The sequence below is a fragment of the Typopeltis vanoorti genome, chromosome 3 (assembly GCF_054136105.1).
Source record: "Typopeltis vanoorti isolate ZY-2024b chromosome 3, IOZ_Tvanoo_1.0, whole genome shotgun sequence".
NCBI classification, from domain to species: domain Eukaryota; kingdom Metazoa; phylum Arthropoda; class Arachnida; order Uropygi; family Thelyphonidae; genus Typopeltis; species Typopeltis vanoorti.
Window position 1 is genome coordinate 153032777 of NC_143551.1, and position 25563 is coordinate 153058339.

Here is a 25563-nt window from a genome sequence, read left to right on the forward strand (position 1 = left end):
ATTTCTGTTAGTATAATGATATCAAAATTAAAATTTAAGATTTCTAACTACCTTTGTTCTGATTTCTTTTCTTTCATTAACCAGATAAAAAATATGAGAAATATCAAACAAGAGATAGATTGATATTATCAATGAAGAAAGAAATAGTTTTTGATTTTTGAAAAAATCAAAGAAAGTGCTCAAATATTTTAAATGCACTTTCTGAGTGCAATCAAAGGCAGCTGGTACTTCTGTAGATGTAAATGGTTGATAGTCTCCCTGTCATCCTCATATAATTGTGAACTCATATGGAAAAAGTAGACTGGCAGACCATATGCTTTTTATTATTATTGCAGAGATCTCCATTGACAAACAAAGTACTCAAGACAGACTCTGATCAGCCAATTTCAATCATTAACCACTCTCCAAGAAAAAAAAATCAACCTTACTAACCATACTGTAATCCAATTTCCAGGGTTGTCTCCTATCTGTCCCACTAGACAAGAAGTATCTCTTCTGCTTCAACCCTATAAAATCTTTTTAATAAATTAAATGTTTCTATCTTATTTCCTTTTTCCCACCTATCAACCAACTTTTTTTTTTTATCCCACAAACCCTCAATTAAGAGAGAATTTCATAGACCACTCATCTTGGGAACTTGTGTCTGGATTCTCTTCACCAGTTTCTCATCCCAAAGAAACACAAGTGACCAGACCTAAGCACAGTAGTCCAGATTTGGACATATCAAGGCATTATAAATAAGAATGATAAGTCACTTATCTCTGCTTGTTAGTGTACTCTTCAATAAACAAGTAATCCTATAAGCAGGGACAAATGCTGGTCTTGAAATTCAAGCTCTTGTATCATTCAGGGAGGGAGGGAGAGGTGTGATTGAAGTCTGATTAGTAGAATAATGAATTACCGACCATTTTAAACTATATATTTAGAAATGTATGTACATTTAATCATACAAATACTTGAATACAAATTCTACCCTACGGTTCTTCTTTATGAACTGGTCAATAACATCATCATAAAAAGTTGGTTGTAACTTAATTTTCCCAAGCAACACACACACACTTGTAAAGGCTGGTGCTGAAGCTCACTATCTAGAGCTACTTTGACTGCATATGGCCTGTGTTTAAGCAACAGAGTAAGATGATGTGAATGGAGTGGAAATGGCTATGTGCAAGTATGAAATCACAGTGCTGCAGAAAGAAATATTACTTCTTTCTCAAGTAATGAGTTTGCACAGCAAGCATGGAGAATTTGTCCCTGCCTATAAGTTACTTCCACAACCTCAGCAACATGCTCTCTGAACTTCAACTCTCTACCAACCCTAAAATCCCTAGCTTCATAAATTTCCTGGAGTATAGTTTCCATCAACTTGGTATACAGATTGTAATCTCTTCATCCCATAATGCATAACTTTGCACATTTCCATATTAAGCTGGCACCATTATCTTTCTTCCATATTGCTAGCTAGCCTATTTAAATCATCCTGCAAGCTCTCTACATCACTTTGATTAACCATTAAACTATCCAATTTTGTAACATCAGACAAACAAATATTTCCTATATTATTTATGTTTTGGTATGGATGCTTGGATGTTGATTATTATTACTCATTGTTTAGTGGAATATCAGACACCTGAAGTTAATAGTTAACTAAATTTATTTAATTAGATTAATAAGCCAATATTTTGCCTTGGTCACCAAGGCATCTTCAGTGGCATAAAGAAATATACTGTATTTTTCGTGTATAAGATGAACCCTACGTTTTTGAACGCAAAATTAAAAAATCAATATTTTAAACATAAAACAGAACACATTTGATATTTTTTTAAATATTAAAAGTATATTTAGTAAATAGCTAATATTTTTAAGATGCATACTAAGAAATTATGAATCATTCTAAGTTCTGGGCATATCATTTTATTCATCGTTTTTATTTTTGGACATTTTTATGGGGTAGTGGTCAAAATATTGTTAATGCATTAACTTACCTTGCCAATAAGTTGCAGATGTATGAATGCTTTTCAGAGTTCTGATTGGTTTATTCAGAATTAGCTGCTAATGACATCAATCGACAGAGTTAACAAAGACTAGTGATTGGCAGAAGCCTGTCAGCGGAGACAAGGTACCGGCAGTTTCGCCATGGCAACCATGGGTCCCTCAACCGGTTACCCCCCCCCCCCCCGTATATAAGACAACCCCCAATTTTTGGTCTAAAAATTTTAGAAAAAAAAGGATTGTCTTATACACAGAAAAACATGGTATATTGAGCATGATATGTACATGCTCAATATATAGGACATGTACACGCTCAATATATTTCTTTATGCCAATGAAGATGCCTTGGTGAAAAGGCAAAATATTGGCTTATTAATCTAATTAGCTAAGCAAATTCAGTTAATTAATTATTAGATTTAAGCTTCCACTGCACAACATGAGTCATATATCATTTACATAAAAATTTTAAAGTAGTAGTCCAAGCCTAGAAGACTAACAGTACACCTTGTGGCACAATGTTAGTCACCTGCTTAATTCTCATCCATATACTCTTTGGTATCCAACCATCAGCTACTACTCTCGTATCCATATTATCAGCTTCATAACCATCCCCATTTGTTCTAATTTGCATACCAGAATTCCATGTAGTATCCTGACAAATGACTATGCAAAATCTAGCAGTAACATATAACAATAACAAGAAAAACTGTTACCCTAAAAGTCTGCTTCAAAAGTGCTTCAATTATTTTGGTAATCTAGTAGTGTTCTAAAGAACACTACTAGATTACCAAATAACTTACAATTGCTATATAATTACAATACCTACTTACCAGTTATTCAGACTATGCATTGCATGTTACTGTCATGTTACACCCAAACCATGGACAGGTTCATTGTGTACATCATCTTTTATACACACACACACACACACACACACACACACACACACACACACACACACACACACACACACACACACACACACACACACACTAGGGGGACTCTGCACCCCCTGTCACAAATTCACATGGAAAAAAAAAAAAAAAAAGGATCAGAAATAAGAAATCTCATTGACCATGTTATTGTTGTTGTTGATAGCAATACCTTCACATGCTGGACACCAGTAGAGGGAGGATTTAAAATTGGAAGTGATCACCATATTGTCTTGAACAGGATAAAATTTAACATCACATTGAAAAGAATATGTAAGAAAGTTTTAAAACGAATCAAGGTTATCAAATGTTCCTGGCAGGTAAGTAGCTGTCCTCTGAGAGATAAAATTGTAAGAGAGCAAAGCAATGTGTCAAACAAGCTAAATAAAAGTCATGGGAAGGCTTTGGTAAGAACAGAAAATAAATATCAGGATGGTGGTAAAATATTCTTGAGGCTATTGAAACTCTCAAAAATGAAGAAAAGAATGCTTTAAAATGAAAGAAAGATAACAGACGTACCATGAAAACTGAAAATAAAGATATTCTAGATGCCTGGAGTGATAACTTCAAAAGATTGCTAAATGTAACAAGCAGGAACAAAAAAACCTAGTGGTAGAAAACACTCAACAAGAATAAAATCAGGAATACAGATTAATACTTGAAATAGAAAAAACACCTGAAATGTGGAAAGGGCTGGGATAGATGATATTTCACCAGAAATGCTCAAATATGTAAGTACAAAAGTTTTGCACTGCATAATAAAGATATTGTTTTACTAGTTTGGGTCTCCCGCGATGAGTCTACTGACTCCATGGAGATACCCGTAATAATAATAAAATAAATAATAATTCAGAAGTTATTCAGAAAATTGAATTCCAGATGTTTGGAGTAGAGTTCTTAGTACCCATCTATAAAAAGGGAAATAAAATTGAATGTGAGAATTACAAAGGAATTTCCCTATTGAGTGTTCCTGGTAAGAATTATGCAAGTATACTTGAGAAACAGCTAAGACAAATTGTTGAAGGGAAGCCTGGAGAAGAACAGGCTGGATTTGGGGTAAACAAAGATTGCCAGGATCAAATGTTTACTTAAATACAGATTCTTGTTATATTTCCATGATTTCTCAACTATCTATCTTTTGTAGATCTGGAAAAGGCATATGAGAATGTGATAAGAGAGAAGTCATTCAAAACAATGAAACAAGAGTGTGCATCATCGCCACTGTCATTCATCATTTATATAGATCAGATAACAAAGGAAAGCAATTTAAACTGATATTAAAATTGGATGTTAATCTCAGCTCTTTACTTTATAAAGATATTTCAAAATAAATCCAGTACAAGTCTGCAAGATTCCCTGACTAAATTGAATAGCTGTTATAATAAATCTGGTCTGAAAATAAGCAATAAAAAGACAAAGACAATGAAAATAGGTAGAAACATTGAAAATATCAAATGCACCCTGAATAGTGAACCTATAGAACTAAACCATTTCAGCTATTTAGGCACAAGTTTTAGTGAAGATGGCAAATTAAATATGAAACAGACAGCAGGAGTAGCCAAGCTGGTATGGGAGTAAGTTAAATGAATAAATTTATATGGAATAAGAAAGAAATTAGGCCAAACACTAAACACTATATAAGACAGTGTTATTCAAACAAGGTTTAATTTATGCATCTGAGAGCTGGGTTAGTAATAAAACACTTGATCAAAGACTGGAGACCACAGATATGAGAGTTTTGACAAAGACAGGGGTGAACAGATGACATCAATGGCAGTATCATATTAAGAATGAGGATACGAGGAAAGAACCTTGCCATTGTTAGCAAGAACTAATCTTAGGTGGTATGGGCACTTTAACAGAATGAGAGAGTAAATGTTAGCAAAACAAGTGTTCTGTGACAGGATGACAAGAAAAAGACCCAGAGTAAGACCAAGATATAGGTGGTGAATTGATGCAATGAAAAGTTCCAAAAAAATAAAATTAAATTAAATAAAATAACATCTGATAACACTGTACTCGAGACAGATAATTTTCCTCCAAATTAATCTGCTGTCTTGCCAGATAACAGATTAATTTGGAGAAAAATTTCCAATAGGAAGTTAGTAGTTATATAACTTTTTCATGTAGTACTATCAAAACATTCTGTACACCCCTTGAGGATACACATCAGGAATTTGATGATGAGGTACCTGTGTGAAAAACTGTTCAAAACACCAAATCTATATGGAAATATGAAGTGAAACTGTATATGGAACAACACAGACCATAAATTATTTGTAAATCAGCAGTTACAAGTGAAGGCTATACAAGTTAAATTATGTATAAGATAGGGTTGTCGCTATTTACTAGATTATCATCATCAGATTTCTGATATGTACTCACAAAAGATTATTATTATTATAATATGGTATCACCATGGAGTCCAGAGACTCATCATGGGAGATTCAAACTAACTATTATACACACCAAACCTATCATGCCTCTCCTAAAACTCATTCACTGCCAGGGAACACACAACTAACTTTGGTAATCTATTCCACTTATTCACCACTCTCCATGCAAACAATCTAGTCTACACTAACCATGCTCTTACACAACTTCCATGGATGGCTCCTAGTTCTTTAACTATTTGTCATATACTGAAAAATTTCCTTTGCATCAATTTTATAAATCCCCTTTAATCTTAAAAGTTTCTATCATGTCCCCTCTTTTCTATCTATCAACTAAACTTTGTAACCTACAAACCTTCAACCTATCCTCATAGGGTGAATTCCACAGACCTGTCACCAGCTTAGTCACTCATCTCTGAATCTTTTCTATCACCTCCAGATACCTAAGAAACTCAGGTGATGAAATCTGTGCATAGTAGTCAAGATGTTGCCAAATTCTAGTCTTATAAGGAGGGATAACAACTTCTTTATCTTTATTTGGTAGCATCCAAGTTATGATTCTTTTAAAAACTTTCTTACATATTTTTCAATTAGATATAATAATTTTTATCCTGCCGAAAATTAAATGGTAATCACTTTCTATTTCAAATTTGCAATATACTTTTGTATCATGAACCAGCATCAGGCCATTGCTTATCAACAATAATACAATCAATGAGATTTTTCTTATTTTTAATTTTTGTTGTTTTTTTTCCAAGTGAATTTGAACTGGATTTCAGTTCATGTCACATAATTATTAATGAATTCATGGCTAGTTTTTCATGAACTGAAATCCAGCACATTCAAATGCAAGGTGAAGGTGACAACTGAGAATGAAGATGTTTACTGACATTTCTTCTGAAGAGTTGCAGACTACTGTTGTTTGGAAATACTTCATGAGGAATAGGAGAAGCAAGTTTGGTGTGTTTGCAATTGGACTGAAAAGGGATGTTTAAGCAATTGCTGCTGTTCTTGTTTTAGCAGGCCCAAGAGAAAATGGGAGAATGTTCATTGCCATTTCAATGGAATAGTGACCATGGAAATACCTTAAAACACATAATGCTGAAACACTGCATATGAGAAACAGAAGTTGAAGTGAGCCTGAAAGGAAGGGATCATCTATGGGCCAATGCTCTTCTCTAGACAGCATCAAGAATTTTGAAGGTTTTAGGTGCACCACCTCAAACATGTCAGCAGTATTCTATGAATAAGTGGACTGGATTTTGTGTAGTGACTAGCTGGGTGAGTGAAAAACAGCATCTCAAGAGGAAGAGAATGTCTAGTTTTTTAGATGCTGAGGAAGCAACTGATGTCACGTGTTTATGTCAGGAGAGGCTGGAGGTAATTGTTAGACCAAGCAGAGAAATCTAATCCTGTATGGTGATTTGAGTATTACTGAGGGTAAGTGAGTTGAGATCCTTTTGTAAGAAAAGGCAAGATTTCAGTTTGGTGGTATTGAAGATGAACAGATTAACCTTGCCCGCTGAAGGATGGTATGGAGACCAATGTTAGAGCACCTGGATGGAGATGAGCTTGAAGCTTGGGATGTCTGAGTAATGCATGATTTGTCAAATGAGTACAATGAATACACTATCATCAGCAAAGCTATGAATTAAGATTGAACTGAACTCTTGCCTTTTCTCAATCTACTCTCTGAGTAGATCATTTTTATACAGGAGAAAGAGGACAGGTTACAGAGTAAAGCCCTGAGACACTACTGCAATGGTAAAAAAGCTCAGAGATAGAGAGAGAGAGGGAACCATCCACCCGACACACAATGAATGCCCAGAGAGAAAGCTGGCTACCCAATTATGGAGAGTAGCAGGAAGAACAAAGGATTGCAATTTGTTTAGCAGGCCAAGAAGCCAGACGTAATCAAAAACACTGGGATTATCAAAATCGACAGTATGTATCTTCAAATCTTTCCATGGTATGCGTGTCCAGTGGTGGGAGATGCAGGCTAAGAGGCTAGCCATGGACCTTGAATAGTGGAATCCATGCTGATGGTCATTAGTTTAGTGGGCCTCTAAAGTAGTGAAGAAATTAACTACTGATGACTTCTTTCATTATTTTGAAGAGGATTGTGGTGATGGTAATTGGTCAGTGCTTTGATGGTAGACTTCCATTTCACTCTCTTTTTTTTGGAATGGGCTAGATATATGATTGCATCCATGCGTTGTCATGCCGCTTCTACAGATAAGTATCAGTAGAAGAGGCATAAGGCAAAAACTGAATGTCTATGAGAGAGAGGGATCATTAATTGACTACACTGCTCTCTCTTCAGGATAGAAACGAGCAAACTTAGAGACGCTTTTGGTACACTGCTCCAAATATGTGACCAATATTCTATGGTTGGGTGGATTTGGGATTTGTATAGCATTAGCAGCTGTGAGAGTATTAAATAGTGTCTTATGGAAAAAAAAAAAAACACCAAGTTTTTGGTGGCTGCAGAAGATATGGTTGAGATGTGTTTGTGCCAGGAAAGGTTGAAGGTATAGATTGGTCCAAGAAGGGAAATCTGATTGTGTTTATATATCTGGGTATCACTGAAAGTTAGTGGAAGGCATGTGAGCTCTTTCTTGCGAGTGATCATGCAGAACTAAGTTTTGGTCGCATTGAAGTCTACAAGGTTGTCCTTGCCCCATTGAAATATAGCTAGGATATCTTGTAGTTCAGGATATTAGTCATGGTGGATCTTCAGGATTTTAACAGTTGAGCATTACAAGGTTTGTCAAATGAAAAAGGAGGAATGGAGTGTACTGTCATGAACAAAGCCATGGATAGGACATGAAGTCTGTGAGAGCAGGTCATTTACCGTATTTACTCAAATATAACTTGCCTTCATGTATATCTCACATCCCTGATTTTACTTTACGAAAAAATAAATTAAAAAGTTTCGTATATACCTTGCACAGAAAAAAAAAAAAAGGTTAAAACTTTAAGAAACAGTGAATGTTTCTTAAAGTGAATTCGGTTGAAGAGAATCAGCATTTCAACTTAACAATCATTGGCCATAAGATTTCGAGCATTTTTGAGTGATGGATTTTCATTGCTATGTGATTCAACTTAGGAAGAACAATAACTATATGTTATTACAAATAGCCAATGCCGATCAAACACACCTCAGTTTCAACATGCCACAACAAACAACAGAAAATGGTAAAAAAAAAGTGTGATATTGCACACAACTGGAACTGAAAAAACACAATACACAATCATAATTGCAATTACTGCAGATGGAAGAAAGTTGACTCCTTATATAATATTTAAAAGGAAAACAATGAATGTCAAAGGGAAAATTTCTCCCTGGAATTCATTTAGGAGTTGAAGAGAAAGGGTGGAAGGACACTGTAAAATCTCGCACGATCAGTTAATTTAGTTAACTTATTGAGCTCGGTTTTACAAGGGTGTCAAATCAAAATATTATAGGAAATACTGTTTTCTTTTTGTAAGATATGAATTAACTACTTTGTGTAATGTATTCGATATTACCTGTGTAACTGTAGTATTTAAAAACAGAAGAAAGGGATAATGCCTTATTAGTATAGTCAGTCAGCAGAAAAAAAAAAAAAAAAACGATATTAAGCTGGCTAGATTAAAGAAGAAATAAGATAACCACATCAAAAAGGAAAGGTTTGCAACAACTTGAGAACATTTACGCACCTAAAACAAAGACTTTCGGCAAAGAGAACACAGGTGACATCATCATGCCGGAGGGTGATTGCAGACACTTTGGAGAGAAAACAAAGAAAGAGGAGGACTTTTAAGGGGTGACGAGGGAAAAAAAAAAAAAAAAAAAAAAAAAAAAAACCGGAGAGGATTAGGAGTTCTTGGCTGGAAGTTTTGTAGCTTGTATCTCTTGACACTGAGAGTACACTCATGGTTTATTGTTGGAGATTTTCGAAGTCCTTCTCCCTGAAGTTCCGAAGGCACGTCCGCCGATGTACCCTGCAGTATAGCAGGCTGTGCTCCCTGCGATCTCAAGCACAACTGACTGGGATCCAATGGATAAACATCGAAGGCAAAATCACAGCCTCCCCAGTTATCTACTAGTGTAAGCAACAGGCAGCTGCCGACAGAGGAAGAAAGAAAAAAGAAGGAAGGAAATCGTTTGCTACTTGGACCAGGACAACCACGACAGTATATAGTGTAGCGAAACGTTCAAGTTAAAGAAAGAAGTATCCATTGCTATGTGATTTGTTCACGGTAAAGGACTGGTTATAAAGAAAAAACTGTAAATAACCACATCATATCGATGTTCTTGGATTGTGAATATGTATAACTGTATGTATTTGTCAGTCGAGAGTCTCTCCTAATTTTGTAAAATACTGAGTAGTGTGTTAGAGTTGCATGCAGGCAGAAATGTATATGTTTTATTGTGCAATGTATTTTTCTGAAGTTAGCTATGCTGGGAGAAACAGTTATTCTCCATTATTTGTCTAGTATGTAATTACAATGTTCTAGTTAGAATAAATGCTTTGTTGAACAACATTCTGATCTGATCATTGCCAATGCACTATCTTGAAAAAATTACGAACCTGTGTGTTAATTAGATATTGCCATGACCTACTATATGGTTAAGAGAAATTTGACTAGATACTGCCTTTAATCCATTTTTCGATTCCTCACTCTCTATTATTCAGTCTGAATGGGGATGTCATAAATCAAATAAATTTGTCAGACCAAAGAGTGTCAGAAATTGAATAAACTGCAATCATATAGCTGGCAATAAGTTCCTACTACACATTTAGCATACTCTAAATAAATATTTAGAGTATGCTAAATGTGTAGTAGGAACAAAGGGCAAGAGCAGGAAGATAGGGGAAATAACATCGTAGTGTAGCATGCTTTGTGAGACAGCGCAGTTGATTCAGTGTAGAGGACTAAATAGTTTTTTTTTTTTAATTTCATATCCAAACACAAGTGGTACATTAGTAAGTAAGTGGTAGAACATGATTTACAACAAATTAGGATACATTACAATGAGATCAGTTTAGATTTAGTAGGTGAATTATACAGGGAAATAATAATTAAATATGAAAAAAAAGGAAACTATACATAACTTATATACAATCAATATGGTCAGATGTTCCTCCAGTATCTCACACAATCAACTGCTCTTTTTGCACAGGATATAAGGTTCTCTTTTGTGGAAGCTGATGAAAGAAATGGGCAAGAAAGAAGGTGTTCCATGGACTGGGTTGTCCCACACTCACAATTGTCTGTGCCAGTGAGGTAGCCCCATTTGATGTTTTGTTTGCAGCATCCTGTCGTTCGCAGTCTGTTGAGGCTTCCATGTATTTCCAAGTATATTCCAGTCTAAGTGGGCACCACGTGGAAGATGTTCAGCTGTTGGAATACCAGTATTATTTTCAGGATATAGTGTAAGACATTGTTGAAGTGTTGTCTCTGGTGGTTTTAGGTGGTTTTCAGCAGTTGCCAGGAAGCTATGTCGGGATCTTAGTCTTTGGGGCACTGCGGTCTGACCGAATAGTGGGTGGCGTTCATTATTCATTTGTCTGCTTCTTTCATCAGCTGAGAATGCAGATCTTCGAATTGAAGGGGGTGCAATACCAGCCAAAGTATCCAGGTCTTTTAGGTGTGGGTTACAGGCATCCTGTAATTAAGCGGCAGCTTTCATTCAATGCTGGATCAAGTTTTTCAGCATGGCAGGATCTGGACCATACTGGGCAGGCGTATTCAGCAGAAGAATAGCAAAGGGCCAAGGTAGAAGATCTCAGTGTGTTAGGGTCTGCACCCCATTTGGAAGAGGTATGCTTTTTTAGTATATTGTTTCTTGCATTCACTTTTGACTATGTTTTTTCTATGTGGGTTTTAGCTGAGAGGGTGCAATCGAGAGTCACACCGAGGTAGATTGGGTTCCAGGAATGTTCTATTTTGTTCTTCCCAAGAAATCTATAGCTTCCCATTGGCTTCCTTATTGTTAAGGTGGAAAAGGCCAGTCCGGGATTTCAAGGGGTTTGGTTTTAATTGTTTACTGCTATAATAAGTGGTTAGACTATTTAAGGCAAGTGATAGAGTAGTTTCAATGGACTTGAAATTTTTTGATTGACTAGTTATGGCAAGGTCATCAGCATAGATAAAATTTTTAGTTCCTGGAAAAATGGGGAGATCATTGACATAGATGTTGAAAAGTAACAGTGATAACACACTTCCCTGGGGGAGGCCATTTTTTTGGAGGTGCCAGCGGCTCTTCCTACCCCGCAGGTCCACGTAAAAGCGTCTGTTTTCCAAGAGTATTTGGATCAGGAGGACAAGGCGATAGTCTCTAGTTATTCTGTATATTTTATTTCTGAGTGTGAGATGGTTTATGGTATCATATGCTGCAGTTAGGTCTACAAAGACTGCTCCTGTAGCTAGTTTTCGCTCATAACCATTTTCTACGCATTGAGAGAGTTTGAGAATTTGTAATGTGCAGGATTTGCCTGGTCTAAAGCCAGCCTGCTCAGCTATAAGATGGGGTTCGATTAGGGTTTGTAGCCTATTTAAAATTAATCGTCCGTACAGCTTAAAGAGGTTGCTGAGTAGCGATATAGGTCTGTAATTTTTTGCTTCTGTTGGAGTTTTCCCTGGTTTCAGAAAGGCCACCACTTTGGCGTGCCTCCAGATAGTTGGTATCCATAGGGTTCTGAGGCAAGTGTTGTATAGGTTTAATAACCACTCTTTAGTACTGGTTCCAAAATGTTTAATTTGTTCATTACAGACATCATCAAGGCCTGCAGATTTTCTAGGTTTTAATAGGTTTATGGCAGTGTTGAGTTCAGTGATGGTGAAATCTGAGTTAATCATATTTTGTTCCTCACTTGGGGTTCTAAGTCTTTTCTTTTTTGTGTGCTTTTTAGGGAATTTTCTATTCAGCAGCAGCTAGTGAGCAATTTTATTAGTTGTTACCTGCGGATGCTCATATGGCTTAGTGAAATCCTTCCTAATTCTGTTGATAAAGTTCCATGCCTTTCTGCTGCTATGGGTCATATCAAGGACTTCTATTTCTTTTTTCAATGAGGAATGCCTTTCCTCAGCCATCCTGGAGCATAATTTTTCTCCCACTTCGATAGTCTCTTCTGAGAAGGGGTTGGTATTGTAAAGTTGTAAATAATCAGCATACTGGGCTTGCATGTCACTGGAAAGGCCTGGAATGTAGATTGTGAGGCATCCTCAGGGAATGTGTTTGGTGGAGATTTTCCACAGTATTTTTATGAATTCAGGATACTCTTGAGGGTTTGGAGGGACTTGTTCTATGGAGCGGTCGAGATCTTCCATGAAACCCTTCAAATGAGCTTTTTGGAAATTAAATCGTTGTCTGTAAGGGACTGTGTTAGGTATAATTGCTGAGTTGAACTGAAGCATTATAGGTCTATGTTGAGTATGTGGAATCAGATTTAAGACCTTTTTAATGCAAATGTTGCATATTTTTGAGCTAACAAATATGAGGTCAGGGTTATAGCCTTGTTTCCATCTGTCACTGTTGAAAGATGCAGGGAGTTTTGGATTATGTATCAGGTTTAGAGAAAGGTTTTTGCTCATTTTCAACAAGTTCTCCATCTTCGTTGGACTTTGTGTAACCCTAGTTAACCCCTTAACGTACCAATTAAAAATCAGAAAACGGTCGTTTTTCTGCCAATTTTTGGGTGAGGGTGATTTGCTGGATCAAATTCATCATTATTTGAAAAATAATGATGAATTTGTGCAAATGAAATAGCCGATACATGCCGTTGACAACTTTTCTTGGCTGAAAGGAAATAGGCACAAGATTGTCTAGCATCAATATTCGGTTGTATTTATATGTGAAACCAAAATTCAAAATCAATAGACGTGTCACAGACGTCTCTTTGTTAAGGGGTTAACACTGTGGCTGTTAAAGTCACCTAATACATTTATTAATTAATTAATAAATAGTAAAAGATTACTACCCAGTAAGCCCTGCTATAATGCATAGCATCATACATGCCCGTAAGGATATGAGCTTTGCATTATAGGATACTAAGGCAAGTGATGTGAAGTCATTAACCTCTATATACCAGTTGCCCAGTCCTGAAAATACTTCAGATGCAAACTTTGTTTGCTTGGATAAAGGATTAAACCAAGAATATAATTTCTTGTCATCTTTAATTTAGAGTATAACCAAGTTGAAAAACTTCCAACAATTATTAAATCTTATATTTCTGTCTTCTAAAGCACTTTTTACTATATCAATCCACCTAGATCTTGGTCTTCCCCTGGGTCTTTTCCCTGGTATCCTGGCAAGGATCACTTGTTTTGGCTAACCTTTCCTCTCCATTATGTTTAAGTGGCCATACCACCTGAGACTGGCTCTGCTAACACATTCCAGAATGCTGACAATGTCAAATTCTTTCCTAATTTCATCATTTTTAATATCATACTGCCACTGGTGTCATCTGTTCAGACACCTAATCTTTCTCAGGACTCTCATATTTGTGGTCTCCAGTTTTTGTTGAAGAGCTTTATTTCTAGTCCAATTTAATTGGTTTTTATAATTAATATTTTAGTATACATTGTTATTTCCTGAAATATAATAATGAAAACTAGTTATGAGTAAGCAACGTATAAGCCTATCTACCAGAATCAACCAGAATTACAGTATATGTCGGCGTATAAGAGGACTCTCAAATACTACAGGAAAACCCCTTGAAATCATGGGTCTTTTTATACGGCGAGTATTAAAAGGGAAGCTTAATTTCTTGGATGAACATTTAGGTAGTTACAATACATCATTATATAAGAAAATAGGCAGTGTTTATAAACAAATCAGATTAATTTTTTGTTACATCATCATCACCATCAAATTCCTGACATGTACCCTCAAGGGGTGTACAGGATATGATAGTACTACATGAAAAATTTACATCATTATTAACTTCCTATCTACAATTTTCCTCGAAATCAGTCTATTACTTGTCAAGACTCTAATATTATCATTATCAGATCTTATATTTCTATCGTCTAAGGCACATTGTACCATATCAATCCACCTATATCTTGGTCTTCCTCTGGGTCGTTTTCCTGCCAACCTGGCAGAGAACACTTGTTTTGCTAATCTTTCCTCGCCCATTCTGTTTAAGTGACCATACCACCTGAGATTAGCTCTGCTAATGCATTCCTGGAAGCCGACAATGCCAAGTTCTTTTTTAATATCTTCGTTTTTAATATGATATTGCCATTGATGCCATCTGTTCACGCCTCTAATCTTTCTCAGAACTCTCATTCTCAGATCTCTAGTCTGTGGTCAAGTGTTTTACTTCTGACCCAGCTCTCGGATCCATAAGTTAAAACTGGTTTGAACACCGTCTTGTATACGGCTAATTTAGTGTTCCGACTAATTTCTCTCTTATTCCATATGAATTTATTCAATTGACTTCCTACCATACCAGCTTTGTTGATTCTGTTGTCTATTTCCATATTTAATTTGCCATCTTCAGTAAAAATCGTGCTAAGAAGCTGAAATGTTTTACTTGTTCCACAGGTTATCCGTTCACAACACAATTGACATTTTCAACAATTCTACCTATTTTCATTGTCTTTGTCTTTTTATATTGTCATTCATATGAATACTGACATTCATACCATATCTATTACAACAGTTATTCAATTTAGTCAGGGCCTCTTGAAAACTTGTAGCGGATTTATTTAGAAGTATAACATCATCCGCATAAAGCAAAGAGCTGACATTAACATCTCCAACTCTGATATCATGTTTAATACCGCTTTCCTTCATAATGTGATCCATATAGATAATGAATAACAGAGGGGATAATGTACATCCTTGTCTCACACCAGATTTAACATTAAAACATCTTCCTGTACTTCCTTCAATTCTAACTGCCGACTTACAACTCAAATACAGACTAAGTATTGTTTAATATAATGCCCCATTGACGCCACATAACTGTAGCGTATTGAATAGCTTCTGTCTTGGCACCTTGTCATATGCCTTTTCCAGATTGACAAAACTTAAATACAGATCTTTGTTATATTCCCATGCTTTCTCAACTATTTGGCGTAAAGTGAAGATCTGATCCTGACAGCCTCCATTTCGCCTGAATCCAGCTTGTTCTTCACCAAGCTTTTCTTCCACAATTCTTCTCAACCGTTTCTCAAGTATGCTTGCACAGATCTTGCCAGGAACACTCAGTAGGGAAATACCTCTGTAATTCTCACATTCAGTTGCATTTCCCTTTTTATATATGGGTACTATTAGAGCTCTACTCCAATCATCGGGAATTCGTCCCTCTGTCCAGGCTTTCTGAACTATGCAGTGCAGCCACTGCAAGACTTTTATACCACCATACTTCAGCATTTCTGGTCGAATATCATCTACTCCTGCTGCCTTTCCACATTTCAAGCCTTTGATGGATTTTTCTACTTCAAGTATTGATATGTATTCCTGACTGTATGCCTGTTGAATGTTTTTTACCACTGTGCTATCACTGCTGGTTTCATTTAGCAATTTCTCAAAGTAATTACTCCATACTTCAAGGATATCTTTTTCTCTTGTTTTCATGTAACCTTTATCATCTCTAACTCCTTTTACAGCACTCTTTCCTCCATTTCTAAGCTTCTTCAACAACCTCCAGAATATCTTACCACCTTCTTGATATTTATTTTCTATGTTCTTGCCAAAGTCCTCCCATGACTTTTGTTTAGCTAGTTCTCAATTTTCAAGTTAATTTTCTTCATCATCTGTTGAAAATAGTTCTTCAGATTCATTGTTTAAATGATAGTCATATGGATCCCAGTTCGAATCTGGTGAATTGATTTCATTTTCATCATCAGTGTCCCACAACAGATCATCTTCTGTACCATCCATAAGATTAGAGATACCACACTTTTTAAATGATTTTATTACAGTCTCTACTTTTACTTTATTCCATGCCAAAACTGCACAACATATCAAGTGATGCAGCGCATGTAGATCCACTGTTTGTAAATGATTTATCACCAGTCAACATCCAATTATTCCACTCTTCTCACGTGTCTTTAATTGGTTTGTTCAAGCAGACGTCTAGTGGTTGCAATATAGAAGTTAAATCACCTGGTATAACAGCAATTTTTGTGCTATTTTTTTCTAGAAGACTTTTAGTATTCTCAGTTAAATGATTACGAAACATATCCCATACTAATAAACTGTGTTTCTTCATTATACCATCTGGTCGCGTGTTCCACACATTATTTATTTCACACCATTTTCATCCATCCATCCCTTTTCGGGAAAATGTACAAAAACACCTGAAGGAAATTTTATCTTAGGTTTGGTTTTACGTTTGAAGATGATCATTGCTTTTAACTTGGTTCCATCAGTCAAACATGACAACACAACTGTAAACCTTGTTTTTTCATGACCTGTACTTCGAACGAGCACACTTTTACTACCTTTAGACTCCACTGTTTTATTGCTTATCATATCACAAGCTCATAGGAGTTTCATCCATATTTCCAATATTTGACAATAGAAATTTATGTTCTTGTCTCAACTGAATAATAAATTTATGGAAATTGATAAGTTTGTGGTCAAGATTTGCTGGTAAGTTTTTGAGCAATTTTCGTTTTTTGTTGTATTACCAGATTTTGTTTGTTCATAAAACGATTACACCATCCTTAAGTAGCTTTAAATTCTATACCTTCACCCGGATTCAATCTTGACCATTTTAGTGCATATGCTCTAATCATATTTCTTGTAACAAGATAACCATTCTGCTTTTGTTTGAATACCCATTCTGCAACGTGATTTTCCAGTTGCGGCCATCGGGTGATCCCCATTCTCATTGCACATTTTGTTTTTGGCAATTTTTTAAAAATATCTTCTTTCTTCCTCCATTCTCTTACCATCTTCTCAGTTATGTTATTAGTTTGCTTTGCCATTTTACCCTTATTTTAAATCACGATTCATACTTTCTTTGTTTTGTTGCTGGTTCCATGATTTTAAATGATAACAATTTAAATAATAAGAGTCAGAGCTGTATAACTGAGAGGAAACCTCTACATAGCCTTTAAAGGAGTGCAGAGAACGGACCAGGGTTACTGATCTAATATCCAACCCTCACCTTCTCGTGGTGCACCCTGTTGGGTAGCTACGAGGATGGGCTGGCAATTTGGGATTTAGCCGACCAAATTGTAATTCTTATTGGCTTAAACCAAAAACTTAAAGATGACAAAATTTCATGTCGGCAAGGGCGTCGCCCGGTTAATCAAGGTCCCCGATGTTTTCACCAGAGAACCAGGGTGAACAGCGAAAAGTCAGCTACTGGAACAAATCTGAAAAAACACCCCAACTCAACATCACCAGAGTTAAAGATCACTATAATCAACATAAGAAGCCTGAAAGACAAAGAAATGGAGCTAGCTGAGGAATTAGATAAGTACCAGATCGACATAATAGGGGTGACTGAAACAAAAAAAGACAAAAACTGGTGAGATCTTTCTGAGCAATAAACACAAAAATGGTATACTCAGGAAATGACAATCAAGGAAAAAAAGGAGTAGCCATAGTATTCAACACAAAAAAACGAGGCTAATCTTCTTGAATGGCAGGCAGTCTCAAGTAGAGTGATGTCGGCAAATATCAGAATGGGGAATTGGACAATGAGACTTATTTGTGCCTATGGTCACACAGAAGGTTCTACTAACGTAGAAGTGGAAGAAGTTTTTGATGCTTTAGAAAAAGCAACTGACACAATGAAAAAGGAAAAGTTGGTCCATGTTGGGGATCTAAATAGCAGAGTAGGAAATGATTGCCAGACATACAAAAATATTTTAGGAAAATTTGGAGAAAAGAGCAAAGCTAATAATAATGGCAAATACCTGCTGGATTTCTGCTCAGGATATGGACTGATTATTACTAACACCATGTTCCAACATAAAAATGTGCACAAATTCACATGGAGAGAAGAAGCAAGGAATAAGAAAAGTCTCCTTGACTATGTTATTGTTGATAGTGATGTTTTCTCCCTGGTGCAGGACACCAGAGTGTACAGAGGATTTGAAATTGAAAGTGATCACTATTTAGTCTTGAGCAGGATCAAATTGAATTCCATATTGAAAAGAATAACATGTAAGAAAGTTTTAAAGCGAATAAAAGTTGAGCAGCTCTCAGATGTGATTTGTAGACTAAAATACGCAAAGATTATTGAAGAAAAAATGAAAGAGTTTGAGAACAGGAACCAAACTTTAGAGATTCAGTGGCAAGCCTTGAAGAAAACCTTGATTGATTCAGCCAGAGAGGAATGTGGTGAGGTTGTCTGCAAGGATAGAAAAATCAGAACTCCATGCTGGACGCAGGAAGTTAAAGAGGCAGTGAAGGAAAAGAAGAAAGCATATTGAAAGTTCCTGGCAAATAAGTCAGCTTTTGCTCTTAGAGAATACAGAGACAAATGTAAGAAAGCTAAACACTGTGTAAAACTAGCTAAACAAAAGTCATGGGAGAACTTTGGCAAGAACATAGAAAATAAATATCAAGAAGGTGGTAAGATATTCTGGAGGTTGTTGAAGAAGCTTAGAAATGGAGGAAAGAGTGCTGTAAAAGGAGTTAGAGATGATAAAGGTGTCATGAAAACGAGAGAAAAAGATATCCTTGAAGAATGGAGTAATTACTTCGAGAAATTGCTAATTGAAACAAGCAGTGATAGCACAGTGGTAAAAAACACTCAACAGGCATACATATCCATACTTGAAGTGGAAAATACTATCAAAGGCTGAAAATGTGGAAAGGCAGCAGGAGTAGATGATATTCAACCAGAAATATTGAAGTATGGTGGTATAAAAGTCTTGCAGTGGCTGCACTGCATAGTACAGGAAGTCTGGACAGAGGGACGAATTCCCGATGATTGGAGTAGAGCTCTCATAGTACCCATATATAAAAAGGGAAATAAAACTGATTGTGAGAAATACAGAGGAATTTCCCTACTGAGTGTTCCTGGTAAGATATATGCAAGTTTACTTGAGAAATGGTTGAGAAGAATTGTAGAAGAAAAGCTTGGTGAAGAACAAGCTGGATTCAGGTCAAAGAGAGGCTGTCAGGATCAGATCTTCACTTTACGACAGATAGTGGAGAAATAATGGGAATATAACAAAGATCTGTATTTAAGTTTTGTCGATTTGGAAAAGGCATATGACAAGGTGCCAAGACAGAAGCTATTCAATACGCTACAGTTATATGGTGTCAATGGGGCATTATATCAAGCAATACTTAGTCTTTATTTGAGTTGTAAGTCAGCAGTTAGAATTGAAGGAAGTACAGGAAGATGGTTTAATGTTAAATCTGGTGTGAGACAAGGACGTACATTATCCCCTCTGTTATTCATGATCTATATGGATCACATTATGAAGGAAAGCGGTATTAAACATGATATCAAAATTGGAGATGTTAATGTCAGCTCTTTGCTTTATGCGGATGATGTTATACGCATCAATAAATCTGCTACGAGTCTGTAAGATTGATTGGCTAAATTGAATAACTGTTGTAATAGATATGGTATGAAGGTCAGCAATAAAAAGACAAAGACAATGAAAATATGCAGAATTGTTGAAAATGTCAACTGCATTTTGAACGGAGAATCTGTGGAACAAGTAAAACATTTCACCTACTTAGGCACGATTTTTAGTGAAGATGGTAAACTAAATATGGAAATAGACAACAGAATCAACAAAGCTGGTATAGTAGGAAGTCAATTGAATAAATTCTTATGGAATAAGAGGGAAATTAGTCAGAACACTAAATTAGCTGTATACAAGACAGTGTTCAAACCAGTTTTAACTTATGGATCTGAGAGCTGGGTCAGAAGTAAAACATTTGACCAAAGACTAGAGACCACAGATATGAGAATCCTGAAAAAAATTAAAAGCATGAACAGATGGCATCAATGGCAATATCATATTAAAAATGAGGATATTAGGAAAAAACTTGGCATTGTCAGCATCCAGGAATACTTTAGCAGAGCTAATCTCAGGTGGTATGGTCATTTAAACAGAATGGACGAGGAGAGATTGGCAAAACAAGTGTTCTCTACCAGGTTGGCAGGAAATGACTCAGAGGAAGATCAAGATATAGGTGGATTGATACAGTACAAAAGTGCCTTAGACCAGTGCTTCCCAAACTTCTGGATATCAGGGCCCCCCTTTCGAAAAATTAAAATATTTCATGGTCCTCCTCGAAAAAAATCTTAAGATCGGCATATATTATTATAATATTTATTGTATTTAATTTCAATACAAAACATAAAAAGTGAATATCGCAAAAATCAAATGCAAATATTACATTTTTAGCATCTTACATGGCACATTATCTCATATTTTTATATAGACAGAAATATTATTATTATTGTACATTTCCAGTACAACCACATGAAACGTAAAATGATTAGTAATAAAGAAAGAATTAAAAAAAAACATAAAAGAAGTTTAATAACAATTTAATGTGATGGATGTATTTCAATACTGCTACACCAATATCAGGTGAAATATTTGTAACTGCAATTCTTAGATTTCTGCTTTGAAATGAAACTTATATGAATAAGTATATATTTACTAATATTCATTTAGCTCTGAAATATGCAGGAAGCAAAATTTGTGAACACGCACTAAAGTGTTATTTTTTCCCATTAAAATATAAAAAATAACAAAAAAGAAATAATAAAAATTAAATCTGTTTCTTTTAAGATAAAAAAAACGACTTAGTCTTAAAAGATTTTAAATTCGTTTTCATTATCCCCCCCCCCAACAAAACCTACGGTCCCAAGGGGGAAGCAGCCTTAGACAACAGAAATATAAGATCTGATAATATTGGAGTCTTGACAAGTAACAGACTGATCTGGAGGAAAATTGTAGATAGGAAGTTAGTAATGATGTAAATTTTTCAAGTAGTACTATCATATCCTGTACATCTCTTGAGGGTGCATGTCAGGAATTTGATGATGATGAGATAAAGAAAGATAACAGTATACAAGGATAACGATACTGAGATAAAAAGAATATAAGATTGAAAGAAAAAGGATAAGATAAAATAGTAAAAGTATATACACCGCTCCCATTTACAATACTCCATATTTGAACATTTTTGGTTGTAAATAAAAACCTGAAATGTGGAAAGCTGCCTTTCCACATTTCAGGTTTTTGATAGCTTTTTCTACTTCAAGTACAGACATATACATACATATATATATATATATATTCCTGATTGCATTCCTGTTGCATGTTTTCTACAACCATGCTGTTACTGCTTGTTACATTTAGCAAGCTTTTAAAGTAATTGCTCCAGACATTTAGAATATTTTTATCTTCATTTTTCATGTCACCTTTATTATCTGATTGCTTTTAACATACTCTTTCCTCCATTTTTCAGCTTTATCAATAGCCTCCAGAACATTATACCATCTTCTTGATATTTATTTTCAATGTTCTTACCAAAGGATTTCCATGACATTTGTTTAGAACTACTTTAGAAATACTGAGCTTAAAATGGCACTGGTTATATGGAATTTAATGCCAAGTGAACAACAATATACCACTCCTGGAACATTATATACATTAATAATATACATTATATATAAATGTATATTATGAATAATATACATTAGTATATCAAGTTTCCAATACTTTGTGAGTATGGGATTACAATAAAAGAAGCTAGCTAAATGCATTCTGAAAATCTGAAGCATTTCACAACACAATTAACAGATTTACTTATAACAAATGAAAGAAAACTATTTAAGGAAGGATACAATTTATCTTTTTGTAAATATGTACCAATCATGCAAAGCCAAATGCAACTCAAGTCTATTTTATGTAGCCAACAAGAAGTTTTTTTCTAATGTGTTAAAAAGCACTCCAAATCTCAAATAAATTGTATTTGAGATCATTGGATAGTTAATAATTCTTCAAAATATGAGAAATCATCATACAAAGTTAAGACTGCATTCTTGTATAAATCAAGATGTATAAAAGGTTTCTTGGTGTCCTCAACAACATTCAATTAAATCAAGGTATAATATAATCACCATTTTGATAATATAACATCCATTATATTATCATAAGCATCACATTTATTATGGTGGATGAAATTATAAAGTGCACATTTACCTTGTATGGTGCTAAAACAACTGAACTGTCACTTGAAAAAACATTTTCTTCAGGAAATGAGATTCCATATGATGCTGAGGCAGCTATACTGTTGTCCATTTGCTCAATACCCTGGATTAAAAAGGACATTTTTATAACTCTTAAAACTCTAAAGAATGAGAAACAATAATTTAATTCAATTAGTGAGTATATTGAACATAAGATTATACGAACATTACAAGTAATGAAGAGTGCTAATCCAATTATAGACAACTGACAGGAGATATTACCACAGCCAGCTTTAAAATAAAACATGAATAAGAAAAGTATCCCAGATAACAATGCACTTTCACATATGGTATTCCAGTGTTAAAGGTCCATAAAGACATTCGTCCTCAAATAAGACCACTGCTGAAAGTGGTTACTGAGATGTTTCTTCTTCTCCCGTAGTCCTAAATAAACCGTTGGGTCATTCATGGCTGGTAGGTGATACTCTTTGCTAGCCTCCTCCAGTTGTCTTGTCAGTTGAGAAAGGGAGGAATTTGTCCATTTTAATCGAGGTCGGCCCCTAACCCTTGATCCTGGAATGATTCCTTCTAGTGCTTACTTTGGAATGCCATTAGCCCTCTCCACATGTCCGAACCATTTCATCTGTCTTCTTCTGATGACTGTCAGAATATTTTCCCTTTTTCTCCCATCTATTGAATCAATCAGTTTTTGAATATTTTCATTGGTTTCATGAGCGATATAGGGAATTTTCAAAAGTCTTCTTTAAGTTTTCATTTCGAAAGACAGGAGTCTCCTCTCATCTTCCTTCAATAAAGTCCAGGCCATACAAGAGGACAGAATTCACCAAGGTGTCAATTAGTCTTAGTCTGGTTGTGATTACTATTCTGTTATCTCCCCACAATGGTTTTAACTTATTTTGGGACACGGTTGACTTAGCAATCTGGCATTTAATGTCGATTTTTGAACAACCGCCTTGACTCACCGTGCTTCCTAGATAAGTGAACTTCTTTGCATTCTCAATTTGCTTATTGCCAATTTGTATCTTTAAGAATTCAATGTCTGATTTTGAGGTATCATTGTTTTTTTTTTTTTGTAGGTTTATGTACAATCCATATTTTTTTAATGTTCCGAAAACACGGCTGGTTATCTCTTGTAATTCTTCTTCACTTTCTGCCAGAAGAACGATATCGTCAGCAAAACGTAAGTTATTTATTCTTAATCCGCCAACTACTATTCCAGTGTCCTATTCATAAAGAGCTTCATCTATATCATATTCCAGAAAACAATTAAAAAGAAGAGAGGACAAGATGCATCCCTGTCTTACCCCCCGTTCTGCCCAGAATGGTTCACTGCTGAAAATTTTAATTTCAATTCTCATATCAGATGAGGAATAAAGAGATTTAATAATCCTAATGATTTTGTTGTCAATACCATAATGTTCTAAAATTTTCCATAATGCCTCGTGCTATATTGAGTCAAAAGCTTTTTGAAGGTCTAAAACGTTGTGACAGATTGTTTTGTTATGTTCAATGTATTTTTTGCCTAGTATGTGTATTGTAAAAATATGGTCAATTGTACTTCTGGAAACCTGCTTGTTCATCTGATAGTCTGCTTTCTATTTTTTTTTCGATTCTTGACAAAAGTATTTTGCTTGGATGACTAATAAGTCTTATTGTTCTATAGTTGCTACATCTATCACTGTTTCCCTTTTCAGGAATAGGTACAAGGACAGAAAGCCAAGTCTCTGTGTTCCATACGTCCTGGAATAAATTTAGCAAGGTGTCTATGATGATGTCATCTCCTTTGCATATGTACTGAGATGTTAGTAGCATGCAAATTAAGGGTCTGCTGAACCATGCAGACAGAGCTACAATATGGGGCAAACAACAACAACAACACAAATCAATAGACTTTACATTCATGGTTTAAGCATCTGGGGCAGTAAAGACAGCATCATAGCATGGCATGTTTTAATGGTCAGAAAGATTGCTGTTGTATACATAATGGCACCAATGAATGATCAATGGGCCTACTGGTAGCTTGTAACAATAACATGGACTCTGCAATAGTGCACATACCCTCATCTCGGTCATGGTGATAATGCACCATGTTACAGATTCATGGTGCAAGGAATTAGATCAAGGAAGGTGCAAAGATTATAAGCCAATATTACAAGAAGGTAATAAGCCAAATGGAAAGAGAAGGCAGAGTAGACCTCAAAAAAGGATATTGGATGGATACGGTCTATACCCGTAATTAGGGTTATGATGATGAAGGTACAAAGAATACATTATCCATCTTTAATAGCCAGCAAATTCACTGGGTTTCAACTCAGTCTAACAGCTGTAGAATGTTGTGAAACATGTTACGAGATGCCTTACAGGTGATATATCAGACAGTGTGAATCAATACCACAGTAGGTACAGGTATTTATGCTTAGGCAGGTAGTTATACTGTAATGTTATGTGAGTGTACATTCCTCAAAGGTATATTTATGAGTAATCTCCTAAATGGTAAAAGTGATAGCCATCAAACTTGGTATATTCATCCTTTTGAAAGCATAAATGAAAGCAATGAATGGTTTGAATACAGTCCCACCAGGAAAGTGGGTTAACCAGAAGGGAAAATATTTTTTGCCTGATATCATGAAAAATTTTAAAAGGCTTTTAATATTTCAAAAATATGCTTATACATAGAAAGCTATTGTGTTGTCAGAATATACATAAAATTTCTTTCACAAGATCGTGTTAGAGAACAGTCATTCATCATATGCTAGTTGTGTGAATATATCAATTAACACAATTTCAGAGAGAGATTATAATGAACAGTACATGCAAAATTGCATGTATAATACATTGTATATTGCCTATATAAATACCAAAAAAGATGCAGATTAATCACAAATGATAAATTTTTAAATTTTTCTTCATGTAGCTCCCACTCATGAAAGGTTATATGCACCACTATAAGTACATTTGTACTGTGGGCAGGCTATGGATTTTTTTTTTAAATTAATTTTTTCATCAATTTTATATATGTTTTTGTATCTTTTTAAATTTACATAGTCTGAAAACCCTGTTCTAGAGACCAAACGGATATGATACACTAAC

General features: G+C 35.3%; 1 protein-coding gene across 1 annotated transcript in view; it reads right to left on the minus strand.

The window, feature by feature from the left end:
• The window catches only part of Dab (DAB adaptor protein), a 199625-nt gene that overhangs the window by 28826 nt on the left and 145236 nt on the right, over positions 1-25563 (minus strand). Inside the window, exon 8 of the mRNA XM_090390499.1 lies at positions 22466-22576. Within this exon, the coding sequence (XP_090246625.1) occupies positions 22466-22576 (111 nt within the window). The remainder of the gene's footprint in view (positions 1-22465; positions 22577-25563) is intronic.